Source organism: Cotesia glomerata, linkage group LG4 (genome assembly GCF_020080835.1).
Source record: "Cotesia glomerata isolate CgM1 linkage group LG4, MPM_Cglom_v2.3, whole genome shotgun sequence".
In the NCBI taxonomy this organism is placed as follows: domain Eukaryota; kingdom Metazoa; phylum Arthropoda; class Insecta; order Hymenoptera; family Braconidae; genus Cotesia; species Cotesia glomerata.
Genome location: NC_058161.1, coordinates 27,266,572 through 27,283,201, shown reverse-complemented (window position 1 = coordinate 27,283,201; position 16,630 = coordinate 27,266,572). Strand labels below are relative to the sequence as shown.

The 16,630-nt window shown below is 25.7% G+C and overlaps 1 protein-coding gene across 3 annotated transcripts; it reads left to right on the top strand.

Annotated features, from left to right (window-relative positions):
• The first annotated feature begins 931 nt into the window (after positions 1-931).
• LOC123262419 (alpha-protein kinase 1-like) lies at positions 932-11,068 on the top strand. 3 transcript variants are annotated; one of them, XM_044724614.1, is made up of 6 exons: positions 932-1,023; positions 1,144-1,216; positions 3,289-3,408; positions 4,749-6,734; positions 6,820-6,985; positions 10,816-11,068. In XM_044724614.1, the coding sequence occupies exons 2-6, from the start codon at positions 1,214-1,216 to the stop codon at positions 11,061-11,063; spliced, it is 2,523 nt and encodes an 840-aa protein (XP_044580549.1). In that variant the 5' UTR covers positions 932-1,023; positions 1,144-1,213; the 3' UTR covers positions 11,064-11,068. The 3 variants fall into 3 exon arrangements, with proteins under 3 accessions (XP_044580549.1, XP_044580548.1, XP_044580547.1); XM_044724613.1 differs by lacking the exons at positions 932-1,023; positions 1,144-1,216 and adding an exon at positions 2,838-3,175 and having other exon boundaries at positions 4,749-6,247; positions 6,290-6,734; XM_044724612.1 differs by lacking the exons at positions 932-1,023; positions 1,144-1,216 and adding an exon at positions 2,838-3,175.
• Positions 11,069-16,630: the final 5,562 nt, after the last annotated feature.

Here is a 16,630-nt window from a genome sequence, read left to right as displayed (position 1 = left end):
TTATTAAGTATTTATAATTTTAAAAATCTTTAAATAATTGTTTGAAATTTACCATGCAATTATTTTAATTACTCTTCTTTTAATTAGTAATTTATAGAAACATAAGAACTTGTAGTTAATATTTTGTAAATTATTAAATAACAACGCTTTGCCATTACTTAATTATTAAAATTCAAACTTGTATTTGAACCAAAAACTAACAAGAATATTTTATTCATAAAAAATCTAGAAGAATATTTCAATTGTTGATTTAATAGATTGCATTTAAAAATAAATTTAATAGAATAATAAATAATTGTTATTGTTTTGCAATTTACATGATTTGTTTTTTTTCACTTATTTTGTATTCGAGAACTTAAACTTGCAATACAGCGAAATACTTTAAAAGACAAATATTGATATTAAATATCTTGAAGTTCGTATCGAAATTATTAAATAAATTTTGTTTTAAATTTCAAAGCACAATTTTTATTATGAATTAATAAAAGAGAATTGTTTGTTTTAAAATAATTAAAAGACTTATTTAATTTTTTTAATCATTAAAAATTTTTGAAATTTGAATTTAAATTTTTACCCACTAATATGCAGTTGCTTTCTGCGCATGCGCATAAAGTTTGCCGCGCAACGATGATGGCGGTCGTGAGTAAAATTTCCGGCCGCCAAAATTCTATTGTTTTTTTACCGGTACTATACTAGCTCGTGAGCTCGCCAGTTGTTCGTGGTCTGTCATATAAAACACGTCTAAGCACGTCAGATCTTAAGTGGCAGAACCGTGTCAAATTGTTGATTTTAATAAATAAGTCTTTAAAAATAATTTTAATATTTATCAATAACAATAATACATTTTTATTTTAATCATTAAAAAAAAGTAATTATTCAATCGTTTTTATTTTTACCAGTGTTTAATCATAATAAACAATTTTTAATTATTTATAAATCAAATATTTTTTTAATAAATTCGACAACAGAATTATCAATTATTAAATCGTTTATTAATAATCAATTGGTTATGCGTGTAAGTCTGTAAGTATCTTCATATTCATCGATTTAATTTGTTTAATATTTTTTTTTTTATAAATATGTATTACATATTTTTATCAATTATAATGGACAATGTTGTAATTTATTACTTCTTTCTTTCAGCGATATTTCGCGGATTAAAAGTATCGAGTTTTTTAACTAGAAAAAAAGGCTCGGCGGATTCCAGGAAGAAATGGTACGTTATAAAATGACTCTCAGTACAATAGTTCTAAGAATTGTCAACAAATAAAAAATCTCATTTGTTTTATTTTATATATTGTTTTTTTCTAGTTAATTCTTTTTTACTTTACATAATTAGTGAGATTAAAAAACAATAATATTTTTTTTTAATTGAAATAAATAGTATATTACACACTTAGGGAAGTAAAGTAAGAAATGTCTCAGATCACATGTAATTGTCGGCCGAGGCGAAGCCGAGGTTGACAAACATGTGATCTGAGGCTTTCTTATTTACTTCCCGCGAAGTGTATACTATTTTTTTGCTCGACGAAGGCAGAAAGCGGCACTTTTGTTTAGCGCAGCAGGCTGAAAATTTACTTTATTGGTAGATGTGAAAGTAGCAGACAAATTGAGTCAATTCTATTGAATTGCGATAAATTTAGTGGCTTTAAAAAATTATTGTTGACAAAAACGAGAAATTATTTTAGATTTTTTAAACAAACGAATTAAATATTAAATTTTTTATTTTTTTTTAATTTTTTAAAAAGTCAACAAATACTTTTTAACAAAAATAATTGTTTAATTTTTTTTTTATAATTCGTTCATTTTCAAGTAAATTTACAAATAAATTTTATATTAATTTTTTAAGTTTGAAATTTTATCTTGAAATTAAAAATCTTTTTCTTCTATAAAAAAAAAAAAAAAAAATAAAGAAATAAAAATACTTAATAAAGTATTAAACGAAGAATTATGGATTAATCAAAGACAATTTATCCAGATGAAATTTGTAGAAAAAATAAATTTAATTAATTAATTTTTAATTTTTTCATTTCACTAATATTGAAGTCGGCAGATACTTGGTCATTTTTTTATTTTAATTAAAAAATAATTGCAAAGAAATTAAAAAAAAAAATTTTAGTTCATATTTTATTTAAAAAAAATTTTATATTGTATTGTAAAAAATTTTTATTTACTTTCATTGAACTCTTTTGAGAATAGTTAAATTTTCTTTAGAAATTTTTAAGAATTTTGAAATTTTTTATATTTTATTAGAAATTTATAATTTGCTCTAAAAAAGTTCTACTCTAATTTTTCAGTGATGAATTAATACAAAAATCCTAAAAATAAAATTTGTATATTGCAATAAAATTTCTTAATGCTTCATTTAAAAAAGTATATTATTTTTCAAAATTTCTCGTTATTTGTATTTAATTAACTGCAAGCGATTTTTTATAAAATTTAATTTTAACAAAATTGCATCAAAAAAAATTTTTTTATTTTCTAAAGTCTACAATTCAATAATAAAAAATCTTCTTTAAATTAAATTAATTAAAACCAAAATTGCTAATTGAAAATTTCTAAATCTTCTTTAAAAAATTATTTTCTTTACTGAGAAGCAATAAATTAAAAAAAACAAAAATTTTTTTACATCATAATAATTTTAATAAAAAATTAAAAACTCGCAAAATTTATCTAGATTTATAGAATCCATTAAAGTATCAATGCAATGAGTTATGTTTTTCCGTTGTATTCGACAGAGAGCGCAAAAGTACAGCTCACCCGCTCGTTGATAAAAAAAAAATTAAACAGAGCACGAACTACGTAATGTATACTGAAAGTGTAAGCGAGACAAAGAAGGGTCAGGCGCAGCAGACACCAGAGTCGACTGAGTCTGCGAGTACTCTCGTCGCGAACCGAACTGAACCCAATACATTACATAGACAAACTACTTAGTTTCCTATCATATATAATACATGGACATATTATAAAAAAAAACTATGATCGTTCTCTGTCAAAAAGATCATTATTAATCTCAAAAGTACTTAGTGTGTAAGTTACTGGTGACTGCTGACAGTTTTAATAAAAATTAAAATTCTCAGAATGTAATCGTAAATATCTAACAATATTTTAAATTATGGCTCTCTCCAAGGTACAAAATTTTACGTCAATTCTCGGAAATAATTCTAATGAAAAGGTAGCTGATAAAAATTGTTCCCAATTTTTTAATTCTTTTGACCTTTTTTTATTCTTACTATAATTTTTATGCTTATCAGTTATTCATATTAAATATTTATTTTTTTTGTGTAGATTAAAAGTGATATCAATATGTACGACACATCAGGAAATAATTGCATATCAGACACAAGTAGATGCCGGGAATATAATCCATGGAATTACGATTTGATGAGTCGGAATACTAATCACAAGGTAAGCTGTTTTTTATGACACTGAAATCTGACAATTGACAGAAATAAATTGAAGTAAAGGTGTCAATCATTGACACCCTATTTTATTTCAATAATTATTTAATAACAATTTTTTTTTTTTTACAAATTTTATAATTAGGAAAACTGAAAAAAATTAATAGTTATAAAGTATGTAAAATATTAATTAATTAAAAAAAAAATTAATTATTTTGGAGACAAACTTGAATAAAAAGTTCATTTTTAATTACTAATTTCATCTATTCAAATTTTATACTCTATAAAAATAATGAAAAATCAATAATATTAGATATTCACAAGTTTAAGGTTTTTAATTTTAAAATAATTGATTTCAATAATTGGTTCATAGAATTTGCGTCATATTGATAAAAAGTTTAGACAGTGTGGTGTCTAATTTTTTTTTTTATTTTTATTTTTAAAATATTAAAAATGATTGAAATAATAAATAATAAATAAGTATTTTTGATAATTATATTTAGGTCAGAAAGTTTGTGACTTATGATTATGGTCGTCAATAATTCTCACTAATTAGATCAGTTTTTCAGGTTGTCAATAATTTGTTTGTGTAGGTGATTTTATCAGATAAAATAAATAATTAAATTTGGTAAATATTTACAAGTGGGATCAACCATTTTAATTGTCATTTTTTTAAGGAAATTTCTATTTGATTTTATTGAGTTATTTTTTTTTTTAAATACACCAAAGAAATGAACCATTTAAAAAAAAAAGTTGATTATCACAATTTTAACTAATTTTCTAAGAAGTTTATAAATTTCTTAGAAATTGTGATATTCAACTTTTTTAAATTGTTCGTTTTTAAGTACTTTTCAAAAAAAAGATAAAATAGAAATTTTATCCAAATACATGAGAGCTAAAATTTTATCCAACTTTTGAAAGCAAAAGTTATCGAAATCTTTATTTTTTTCTTTCACGACATTTTTTTATCATAAATGCGCCATAAAAACAAGCAGAATCAAAAAAAAATTTGAAAATGTCAATTATTCACCTAATTACGGCCCAAAATGCGTTTGACTCCACTTGTAAATAATTACCTTAAATTTAAAAAACTACTATAAAAAATCATAAATTTTTTGGTTAAAAAATATACTTTAAAATGATAAAAAAAATTAAACATTCTTAATTCTAAATATGGAAAAAAAATTTTAACAATATAAATATTTTTAAAAAGTTGCATTTTTGTTTTTGATTTTCTAACAAAAATTTTTTAAATCATTAAATATCTAGCTTAAGTATAATAATTTTATTTATTAATTTTTTTTTTTATTGAATACATGCCTGTAATTTAACATATTTATGATACAGGTGGAGGATGAAGAGACACAAGACTTAAACAACAGCATGGTAAATGACTTGGTGTCAAAAGTTCTAGCCGACGATCCGGCAACAGACCAACCAATCTACAACTACAACCTCAATCAGTACCACGATCTAGATTTACTAAAACCCCAGAGCCAGAGTTCTTACTTTAAAAATGGAAGTTCAAATTCAAATTACGACACTCAGTATCGCTACATCCAGAACCAGCCAGAAAACCGGGACATCTTGGACATTTACTCAAACCTAGAATCACTTTGCATCAACGACTTGGTGTCTCAAGAAACCTTCAATGTCAACAGTCAGTTTAAGAACGTATCTGCGTACAACGACGATTTTATATCTTCAAAGTTCACAGCAAGCGGGCTCCAAGTTCAACATCAACCTCAATCTCAGTCTCAGCCTCAGCCTCAGCCTCAGCCTCAGCCTCAATATCAACCTCCATCACAGTCCCACCAGACACCTTGGACAGACTTCGAGGACCCGTTTGACGGTTACCAACAGTTTCCGTGTCACGATTTGAATTTCAACACAATCTCACCTTCTGCCTCAACTTTGCATGACCATCAAGATTTAACTCTCCCAGCAAGTGGAGCTTCGCTGATAAATATCCAAGACTTCAACAACACAAATCAATCTTACCACCGGCCCGGCTCTGCAATGACTGATTTTTCAACAGACTCTGGATTTTTATCAAACTCTCCACTGCAAACTCAGCACTTGTCGCCAGATTTTAATCATTTTTCGTCATACCGCTACGACGATCCTATTAATTCTCAAAATTTAGCAACGTCATCCCTGATGTCTAATTCCGGGCTAAAAAATTTCGATAAACTGGACTACGATTATAAGACACGAACTGATTACATAAACAATTATCATGATAATGATCATGAATTTAAATCAATGGCAGTTAATCAAAAAATTGACGATCAATTAGTTAATAAAATGTTCGCAACATCAACAATCAAGATAAAAGATCATCAAAATCACGGTCTGAACCATCAAAATTTTTCTAATCATCATAATCAATTACCGAGTCATCAAAATCAACTACCAAATCATCAAAATCATTTAAATCCAGGTCAAAATTGCTATCCATATCGTCTCACTCGTATTAATGGGCAAGGTACTACTCAACCAATAACAATGGACCAATTAAATAAATACAATTATCCATTAAATATTGAACAAAATTATCCACAACGTTACACTGCCAATAATACTGACTTGAAATCAAGTTCTACTATTAGTAATACATTGTCGATGATTAACAATAATTCTTATCAAAATAATGTATCTAAAACATTGAATCCAACTGTTAATAATCATAATTATGATAATCGAAATGATACTGCAGTTGGGTCTATCAATTACAGTAATTTAGCAGCTCAATTACGCAACGTCGATCCGAATTTATTGCATTCTATCATAAAACAGCAACAACAACAACAGCAGCAACAACAACAACAACAACAACAACAACAACAACAACAGCAACAACAACAACAGCAACGACAACAACAACGACAACAACAACAACAACAATCGCAACCAATGAGGATACCGGACATGTTGATGAATGCTAGATTAATTAGAGCTAATACTTCTGTCAGTGGTTCTGCGGGAGCCAGTGCTCCGAATATTTATCCGTCAATGCTATCAGTCCCGTTGGTCCAGCCAATTAATGGGATTATCAACGCTGGCATTGGATTGCGTGGGATCAAAGCTAGACGCGCTGGAGCGTCAAGTGTATTGCACTTAAGATTAGAGCAGACGTTTGATCAGTTTAAGCAGCTGGAAAAAGAAAGGAAGAAATGCGAGGCTGGACTCGCTGCTCATTTCCCTGGGAAACGAGTTACTAGTGCTAACAATATTCCAGTGCCGAGGTTACAGGGTAATCCATCGAGAGCTGATAGACTTATTATTGATCATTTGAGAGAACATGCTCGAGTTATTACTCTCATTGCTAAGGTAATTTTATGATGTAATTAGTTTTAGCTGATTGTGATTGAGGAAGAGAATTTATTTTAAGGTTGATTTTTTTTTGGCTTTGTAGATGGAGCATTTACGCGGCGTTACTATGAATGAGAGAGTCCACAAAGCGATGGAGTTTTGGCTGGAATCGATTAAATTCGTTCAAGAGTGCAGGAAAAAAGAAATAACTCATGCCGCTAAAAGACAAAAAGAAAATCCACATTGCAGTCCTATTCATGATGACAAAGGTATGAGGTTTTTTTTTTTTTTTTTTTTAAATAAAAAATAGCATCCTGCAGTCACTATGTGACTACCGAGATTTACGGATCATTGATAAGAAAACTTTAGCTCAATTATTTTTTGATATTCCTAATTACACTATATATAGTTTGGGTACTTTTTAAATAAATTTAAAAAATAATAGTGCTACGACAGGATCAATTACAAACAATTTAATGGACAAATGTGACGGAACAAATTTATAGAATCAACAAACTATTCAAAACTCCTCCAAAAACTTAACATAAAAAATTGACTATCACTGAAAAATGTATAAAGCCGTAAAATAGCACGAATTTTTATCAGGGCTTTTCTGATGATACCAAATTTAACTATAAAAATTTTTTCTAAATAATAATATGCTCGTCACAAAATTTTCCTTCGTCTCTTAATTATAGAAATTAATTTTTGACCAATAACCTCGTTCACATGTACAAAATAAAATAAATAAATAAACGAATGACGTTTATCGCAAAATTCGAATCTGTTTAAAATAACTTCGAAAAGTTATCATAATAAATTAGCTATTGCTGAAAATCATATGAAACATTAAAAAAGCTTAAATTCAGGTCATGACCTTTCCAATGATACTAAATTCAATTTAAAAGACTCATTTTATCATATAAATACGCAGGAGACAAAATTTTCTTTATTCTCTTAATTATATAGATTAGTTTTTAATCTTTATTATTCATTTGAAAAAATAATTTTAATGGACTTTTTTGAGAATTTTGAGATTATAATTAAAAAAAAAAAAAATTTTGTAACGAGCATCATGGATTTTTCACGATTTTAAATTTAAAATTTAAATTTTATAAAATCATTGTTTCTTTAATATGAAATTAATAAAATTTTGTGAGGTTTTAAAAAATTATAATTCTAAAAAAAATTTTATAATTTTGTAAAATTTTATTATGGAAATTGTCTAGTAAAATTTCATAAAAATTTAATTAAAAAAAAAAAAGTATTATTTCAGCATTGATCTTAACTTACACTTATATTTTTTTTATAGAAAATTATATGTGATTTATTGAAAGTAAAGTTCACAAATTTTCACCATTAGCGCTACTTGCATATAAAAAGTTCAGTTTAATATTTCATAAAGTTAAATATTAAATTTTTTGTTGGGTAAATAAAATCTAAATTTTATTTTCTTAAGTAAAAAAAAATAATTTTCCTGATAGAAATACTTTAATATCTTAAAAAATCTAATAAATATTTATTTTGACTTTAGCTCTTTAAGGTTTTATGGTTTATTGGTTTTATGTTTCGTACTTATGACAGTCGTAAATATTACATCTCATGGGAATTAGGGTCGTGGCCGTGGATATTAAGCTCTATCACCTGTAACAATAACATAATGAAAAATATTTCTGTGGAAGTTTTTTTCTTATAAAATCTATATTGAAGATGAATAATTTATCAAGCTTCGAATGAGTACTCAATAAACAGAAAAGTTTCATTTAAAATTTAAATCACTTAGTAGGTATGACCTACTGGTTAATATTAAATGATTTAATTCAAAATTTTAAAAGCTTTAGCATGTTATACCATCAATTATCGATAAGTTAGATATAGATAAACCTGAATTTTAATTTTTAATAAATTGAAAAATTGCAGTAGAAAAATAAAAAATAATAAGGGGCTACAATTTTTAATTAAGCGGTTATTCTGGTTACTTAATAACTATTATAGATATTAATATAAAATTTATTCAGCTAAACAAATACACTCTTTAATAACACACAAAATATCTAAATTTTTTTTTTAATATTTTTCACATGAATAAACAACGGGTGAGCGGAACTCCTCCAAAAGCTGGTATGTCGCTGACATACATGATAACTTGATAACGGCTCATCTATGACACAAAAACTAAAATTATTCATGTTTAATACATAAGTGGCTATTGCATCAGCTACAGAGATTAATATTTATTAATAAATAACAGAATGGCGGTCATTTAAGAAAAAAACTGAAAAATGAGGCTTTCTTTCACAGTTTTTAGTCCTAATAAAATAATAAAAATCAAAATTTTGATTTGGTTGTAGCTGATGTAATAGCTACTACTATGTAGAATATGTGGTTTAAATTTCATTACGATTGGGTCAGTGATTCTGGAGATATCATGTACGTAAACTAGGAAAAACATAGTTCTGAGATAAACGAGTTTAAAGTTTTTTTAATTAAAAAAAAAAATCTTACCTAAAGTCAATCAGCGATGCCGGCACCATACAAAATTTCTTTAGCCTGGCAAAAAATTTGATTTTTTTTCGTTCGAACATCCATATAAACATCGTAAAATAATATAGTTACAGTGTGCCGATTACTTAGAAATTTTGACGCAATACTTTTAAATATATGTATTTTCGACAAATAATAAATAAAAATTTTTTTTTAAAGTAACAAACCAGAATGACTCCTTAAAGATTTTTATTTCTTCACTTTACTCAAAGATGTTATTTTTTGTGAATTGAAAAATTAAAAATAACAATTGACTACAATTATTAATTTAAAATTTTTATTTTTTATTTAATTAAAAATGTCTTATTTGACTAAAAATTGAAAAATTACAGAAGAAAAATCAAAAATGATAATTGACTAAGGTAGAGTATCCAGTAGTCAAACAGGTTTGAAAGTAAAACGTATTTGACCCTACTTTTAATATATAAAGATGTAATTATTAGCTCAAATAAGTGATTTTCATGAAAATATTAATAATTTTTGATTTATTGAAGTGTAAAATAACAAAGATAATTGAATATTTATAATTTTACAACGTTTTTAAGATTAGACTATGAAAGGAGTAGTAGTTGAACAATCAATTCTGACAAGCCGCAGTAGTTGAACACTCTGGGGTCAGTAGTTGTACTAATAAAATATATGGTCATAGGAACAGCAAAAATTTTCGTTTTATTAAAATATCAAAAATTTATAACATGTTATTGATTAATATTAAAAATAATACTATGAATATTTAATATGTTCATTTAAAAATGAAAAATATTTGTATTTCATATAAATTAAAGTTATATATACAATTCGGTTGCAAAAGTAATTGATAATTTGTATTTCATTTCTTAATTACATTTTTTATGAATGACAAAGGAAATTTTCAGTTATAAATAAAAAAAATTCAAATCAAAACGTTCAATAATTTTTAACTACACTAATTTTTAGCTATAAAACTGCAGTAATTAATACAAATCACAATGATGATCACTAGTCTATAAACCTATTAGAGGCTAGAGTGCTGTTTAAATTATACGACCCGAGCTTGTTCAAGTTCTGGGTACAGCTTTGAAAATTTGGAGGTATAGTTAGACGCTAAAATTCAATATAAAAATTATAGTTTATGTTTTTGCAAAAAATATATATTATTTAGAAAAGACTATTTCATTGGGTGATATAATTTTTTTTCTTAAAATGATGATATGCCGTTTTTTTTTTTTACTGATTGATCGGTTTACGGTTTAGTAAGTAAGTTTTAAGTAAGTAAGTTTAGTAAGCAAGTTTTTCATAAAAAAATAGCATCTATTGGCTATTCTCGACATGTCAACTTTTAAGTTAACAAAAATATAATTGTTTTGATTTTTAATTAAAAACTTACAGTAATTAGATACTGTATCATTATATAATACATGCGCATATTACTCATAATAAATATACGAATTTTGAATTGCAACAATTCGAAAAGTCTGTTGCATTTTATGTGTTCAAGTACTGGGTTCTTTACCTTATAATTTTTAATTAAAATTTCTTATTTTTTTATTTTACTAAAAAATTTTTAATTTTTCAGACATAATAATCCTGGCAGAAAGCATCAGAGAACTAACACGCGCAGCACGTCTAGCACGCTCAGCAATGTTCAACGCAATGCAATCAACTTTGCTACAAAATAAAGATCTCGAGAAGAAAATAATCGAAACTTCAACTGACGTAATACTGACTATAATTACCAAGGAATCAGTAGCATCATTATCTTCATCATCAGTCTCAGTATCACCACAAACAGACGGTAATAGTACATCACTTTCTACAACTTAGCAAATAAAATCAATTAGAAACACTAGCTAATGAAAAATCATTTTACTAATAATAATATTAATATTTATAATAAAAATATCAACCACAAACAAAAGCTCACTTCTTCTTTACAATATCTATGTTAAATTGCAACAATCTGCTCACAATTGCGTCCATATTGGGAACAGTGTTTAATTAAATTAATTTAACTATCAATTAATTAATATAAACACTTTTTTTTTATTCTTCAGTCGTAATTCTACAATACCTCAATCAAGTATTAGTTAATGGTGCTAGTAAGCATCGCTAAAACTTATTAAAAATGCACAATAAAATCTTCCAAAAAAATAAATCCTAATTCTAATGGATTTTACAATTGAAAAAAAAATAAATAAACGAAAGTAAATGGCTTTAGTTAATTAATAAACATTAAATAATAAAATGGCTATTAGACGGTAGCTTTTTTTGCTAATTAGCAAACGATAAATATATTTAATATTTAATAATGATTAATTATTATTACAATGATGTTGTCTCTTTAGAATAGTTTAATGTGGCCTTCCTCACGTGTGTAAGTGTGTGTGACCCGTCTAGCGATTTTTAAAAACGCTAGAATTTTATTCTTATTTTTTATTTTCATATTTTGGCTCTTCAGAGCGTTCTCAGACATTATTTCTCACTTTTTTAATAATTTAACATAATAAACTTTTTTAAACAATTTTTTTCATAAGAAAAAACTTAAAATTTTTATCAATTTGCAGTTTCAATAAATTCTAACCTCAAAGTCAGCCATTTTAAAACTTTATTCGCCATCTTGTTGTCGACTGATCTTCATAAGCAAAAATGATCTAATTGCATTGTAAAAGGGTTTTTAATTATTCTTTTTATTATTTTTTTTTAATTTAATGTTATTTTAATACATTCACAACTTTTTCGGGTTATTAAAAAGAATAAATTAAAAAAGTGGAGACTTAGTCTGAGGATGGCTTTAAAAAACTGAAACTTAGAGTAATTTCCTATCGACTTTGATAAATAAAATTTTCTTGTAGATTTTTTACCAAATATCAGATTAATTAATAATAATTTAAGCTATGTGCTATGCCTATTAAAACAGATGCCTATTGTAATGCCCTTCTTGCATTCGTCCATAAAATCAAAACTTTTTTGTTTACTTAAGTTTAAAAAAAAATTTAATTTATTTTTTGTTTATTATTAACTGTGATAACTTTTAAATGCCAACTAAACTACGCCTAAAGAAAAAAAAAACCCAAAGTCATCGAATCCTTTGACAAAAATAATTTCTTTTTCGTAAATGTAGTAATGCATAAATTATAATTGAATATGACCTGATAGTTATAAACTTTAAATACAAAGTTTGATTGTGTAAAATAAATAATTAAAAATATCGCCTATTCCGTTCATAATAAAGCTTATATTAATTGATTATAAATGTAGAATTGGATAGCTGGTTATAATAGACTGCATTGAATAGAAAAAACAGTCCAAGATTTTAAATATATAAATAAATTATATATCGAATTGAGTGCTAGAATCTCATGCACATAGATGACAGTTTGCATTGAAAATAATTATATTAAAATCGATAAACATAATAATTATAAATATAAATTAACAAATATGTGTCCGACAATCCTATATAAAAATTCAATTGCATGTGATACTATATCATACAATTTATTACTAAAAAAAATAAATGTAGTAATCCCTTTAATTGTAAACGAGAAAATTTATTATTCTATTTCAATTTTATTTTTTTAATTAAATTGAGATAGTAATAATCTTTTTTTTTTTTTTTAACTAATCATTGATTTAGACAAAAATAATTTTATTAATGCATATCCATAAATCTTTATAAAGCGAGAAATCGTACATCGACCAATTATTTAAAATTATTTTAATGAATTCTTTTTGATAATTGAAAGATAAAACGCACTTATTTATTATAAAATAATAAATTATAAAATACTTCATTGGATTAGAAAGTATAAAACAAAGTGGATGGAATGATATTATATAATAATAATAATAATAATAATTATTAAATAAATAAAATGTTTTTTGGTAGCTTCGGCTTCCACTTTAGTCGCATTATAGATGGCTCAATGTGAAATTAAAAGTCTGGTATTTAAAAAAAATAATAATAATGATAATTATTATTAATATTTAATACTGTAATTTTATTATTATATCAATTAACAATTATATTAACGTTGAATATCCTACTGTCTTATTGAATATAGAAATATATATGTGGATATTATATTATCTAAAACTTTAAAGAAATGGGTAGTGCAAATTAGTAATTTTTAGGGTAAGAAGCACGTGTAAGTCTTAATTAATAATCAATAACAATGTTAATTTTTTAAACTAGGTTGATATTTTGTCAGACATATCACAAAAATATTTGCGATGAGAATTGAATTATTTTATTTAGTTAATAATTATTGTAATTTTTAACAAAAAAATCGATTAATTAATTCATTTTTAAAACTGATTAAATTTAACGTGTGATTAATTGACTACACACTTTAAAATTATAATTGTAAATACAATTTTACTTCGATAATATTTTTTTCCAATCTGTTTTTATCATCTTTTGATCAACTCTGAGAACTTTATTTCTCTATTTTTGATTTATTTTTTGCTTTTTTTAACGCACGTTTTTTTTATTAATGTAAATCAATTTAAAATTAATAAAAAAAAAAATTGATTAACGTGCTTTAAATTTTTCGAATTTATTCGCGCCAAAAACAGCGCCTGGTGGCAATTTTGAGAACTTTATTTTCAAGTTATGTCATATAATTTTCTATAAAAAAAAATATAAGTTCTTGAATAAATGTGCTTAATTATTCACGCTTTAAATTTTCGCTACTAAAAAAAAATTTGTAAAATTTTCTTCGCCTAAATAATTTTTTCTGACAGTTATAATTCAGTACTTATTTAATTTTAATTACAAGCGCAGTTTCTTAAATATAATTATAATTATAAATTAATTTTAAATTGGCTGTGTTAGAAAAAATAATTTATCCTTCCAATTGCTTAAATAAAAAATAAAAAATAAAAAAAATGTAAATCCTTATACAACGATTATTGTCATAAAAATAATGATAAAAGTGTACCTAATAGTGATAGAATTTAAAGAACCACATTTAATTATAATGAAACTCCGTCTTAAAAAATTATATATATAAAATACATGTCAATAATGTACCTACCGTGCTTCTTACAGTACGTACGACATTATCTAATAATAACAAACTATCAATTTATAGTTTAAATTATAAAATAGAAAATAATAGAAAAGGCTAGATAATTTATAAATTTGCTTTAAATAATTTTAATTTTATTTATCCGATTAATTTTTTTTTTTGTTTATTATTAGATAAAATTGTAGATTAAAGTCAATTGCATTGAATACTTGAAATATTCAAAACTAATAGATCTATGCTCAAAAAAATTAAACGCTTGAAAGTAGCCCTAGATTTTAATTAAGATAAAATTATTTTATGCACTTGACTCTGGTATTATTTTTGTTTTTTTTAATGAGAAAATGTTTTTTTTTTTTTTTTTAATTTTTAAATTGGATATTGCTCTCTAAATTTAATTACTTTAAGTGTATAATTATTTAATACTCGTATTGTTTGTAAATCACGAAACGTATGAGAATACAAAGAAGAAATTTCTAATCATTAAATTGAACTGATTGTAATTGCAACCAAAAATTTAGATGCAATTTATAATGACTGCTGATAAATCATTATTGTAATAACTTATGGGTATATGATAATTTATAATTATAATAACATTTAAAATAATAACGATAATTATTTGAATTGAAAAATGGAAGTAATGAACAATAGTGATAGTAGTATTGATGTATAGCGATTAATGATTAATAATTCAATTTTATGTATATGTATATCTTGATAACAATAACAAAAATAAGGAAAAATAATCCTGCTAATGGCTGCTATTCCAAGTGTCCTTTTTCAATGTAAAATTGTTTATCCTCAATAAATGTTACCTATGTTCAAAGAAGAAAGACTTTTCTTTATTTTTTTCTCTTAACATTAATTGTTTCATAATTAGGGTAAAGGAACCAAATATCGGCCAGGCTGCGCAACGTGATTTGAAAAAATCTAGTAATTTAATCATATATCCAGTACGTAACTATCAATTCTTAATTATACTTGAAATAAAAATTTGCGCGTTCACGTAAATATATACAGTTTAAAAAAAAAATTAAGTTTGTCTACAAGTGACAGAAAGTGACTGCAAGTTGCTGGTTTATATTAACTAGCTGTTACCCGTCCACTTTGCTGGGCGCTTTATAGAATTGCATTTTTAGATCTAGATTTAAAATTTAATTGAAGTACACTTCTCACAAAAATTAAGGGAGCAAGAAAAGAATCCAAATTTTCGGGGATTTTCAACAGACTGTAACTTGTCGAAAAATGGTCGTACGGAAAATAAAAAAGCAAATTGTAGCTCCAAGTGTCTAGTTTTCAGATCTGAGTTTGAAAATTTTTTTTTCAAGTAATCTTAAGAAAACCACCGAAAAAAATTTTCGAAATTTTTGGTTTTTCTTTTAATCTACAGACTTGGAAAAAATTTTTTGACTTAACCTCTATATGGACCGAATAACTTATTTATTCAGCTTTGATTTGCTTTTTATCAATATCTCAGCAACCAATGATCGCACAGAAGAAAAATCAAGGATGGCTTCGAAAACGAATAAATTCTCTACAAGGATTGGCTATTGATTTTTTGAAAAATAAATTTTTCAATCATTATATAAATTTGAAAAAGCAACCAAAAAGAGCTTTTACAGTTTTTGGAAAATCAAGCGCTTAATCAAAAATATCGCGGAAACCACTAATGCTAAGTGTGCCTTTTACAGTTCAATATACCCACAAAAACCCTACGAAGTTTCAATTTGGTCAAGCGAATCGTTTTTTTTCCCACTCGATTGAATTTTGGAAAACATTAAAGGAGCAAGATTTTTGCTCCGAAAGGTCACAATTTTGAACTTCCCGGTAAGAAAATCAAAGATTTTTGAAAAATCAGGAACTTATTGGTTTTACCCCGTTTTGCAAAAATAGAGGTTTCAACAGATCTCGACGTTTTGAAGCGCTAAGAAGCTTACCTGAGTATTTTTACGATGATGTCCGTACACCTGTATATATATATATATATATATATATATATATATATATATATATATATATATATATATATGTGTGTGTGTGTTGTTTTAGGGGGGGGGGATCCCTTTTTACGGATTCTAGGCATAGTTGTTTGGCCTGGATATGTGGCGACTCGACGCAGTGTCATACTAAAACTCGACGCTAGCGCCCCTACCCACTAAACCCTAAACCCCTTTTCCTCTTTCCCCTAATCCCTCATGGAAACCGCCGTTAGGCATTACTTCGTGAGGGGAGGATCTAGCTACTGCTCTTTCTTCTGGTAGCTAAGGTGTTATTTTACCTTTCTTCTAGTTGTTGTCATTTGCTCTTCTTCTTTCGATGGAACGCAAGTCTATAAGGACTTCTGTTGCAAATGTGCTG

Excerpts from the sequence above, each read along its gene's own strand:
- LOC123262419 (XM_044724612.1), top strand. The coding sequence starts at position 3,116 with ATGGCTCTCTCCAAGGTACAAAATTTTACGTCAATTCTCGGAAATAAT. Across the intron at positions 3,176-3,288 it reads GAAATAATTCTAATGAAAAG|ATTAAAAGTGATATCAATAT; the intron begins GTAGCTGATAAA and ends TTTTTTGTGTAG. Across the intron at positions 6,735-6,819 it reads TTATTACTCTCATTGCTAAG|ATGGAGCATTTACGCGGCGT; the intron begins GTAATTTTATGA and ends TTGGCTTTGTAG.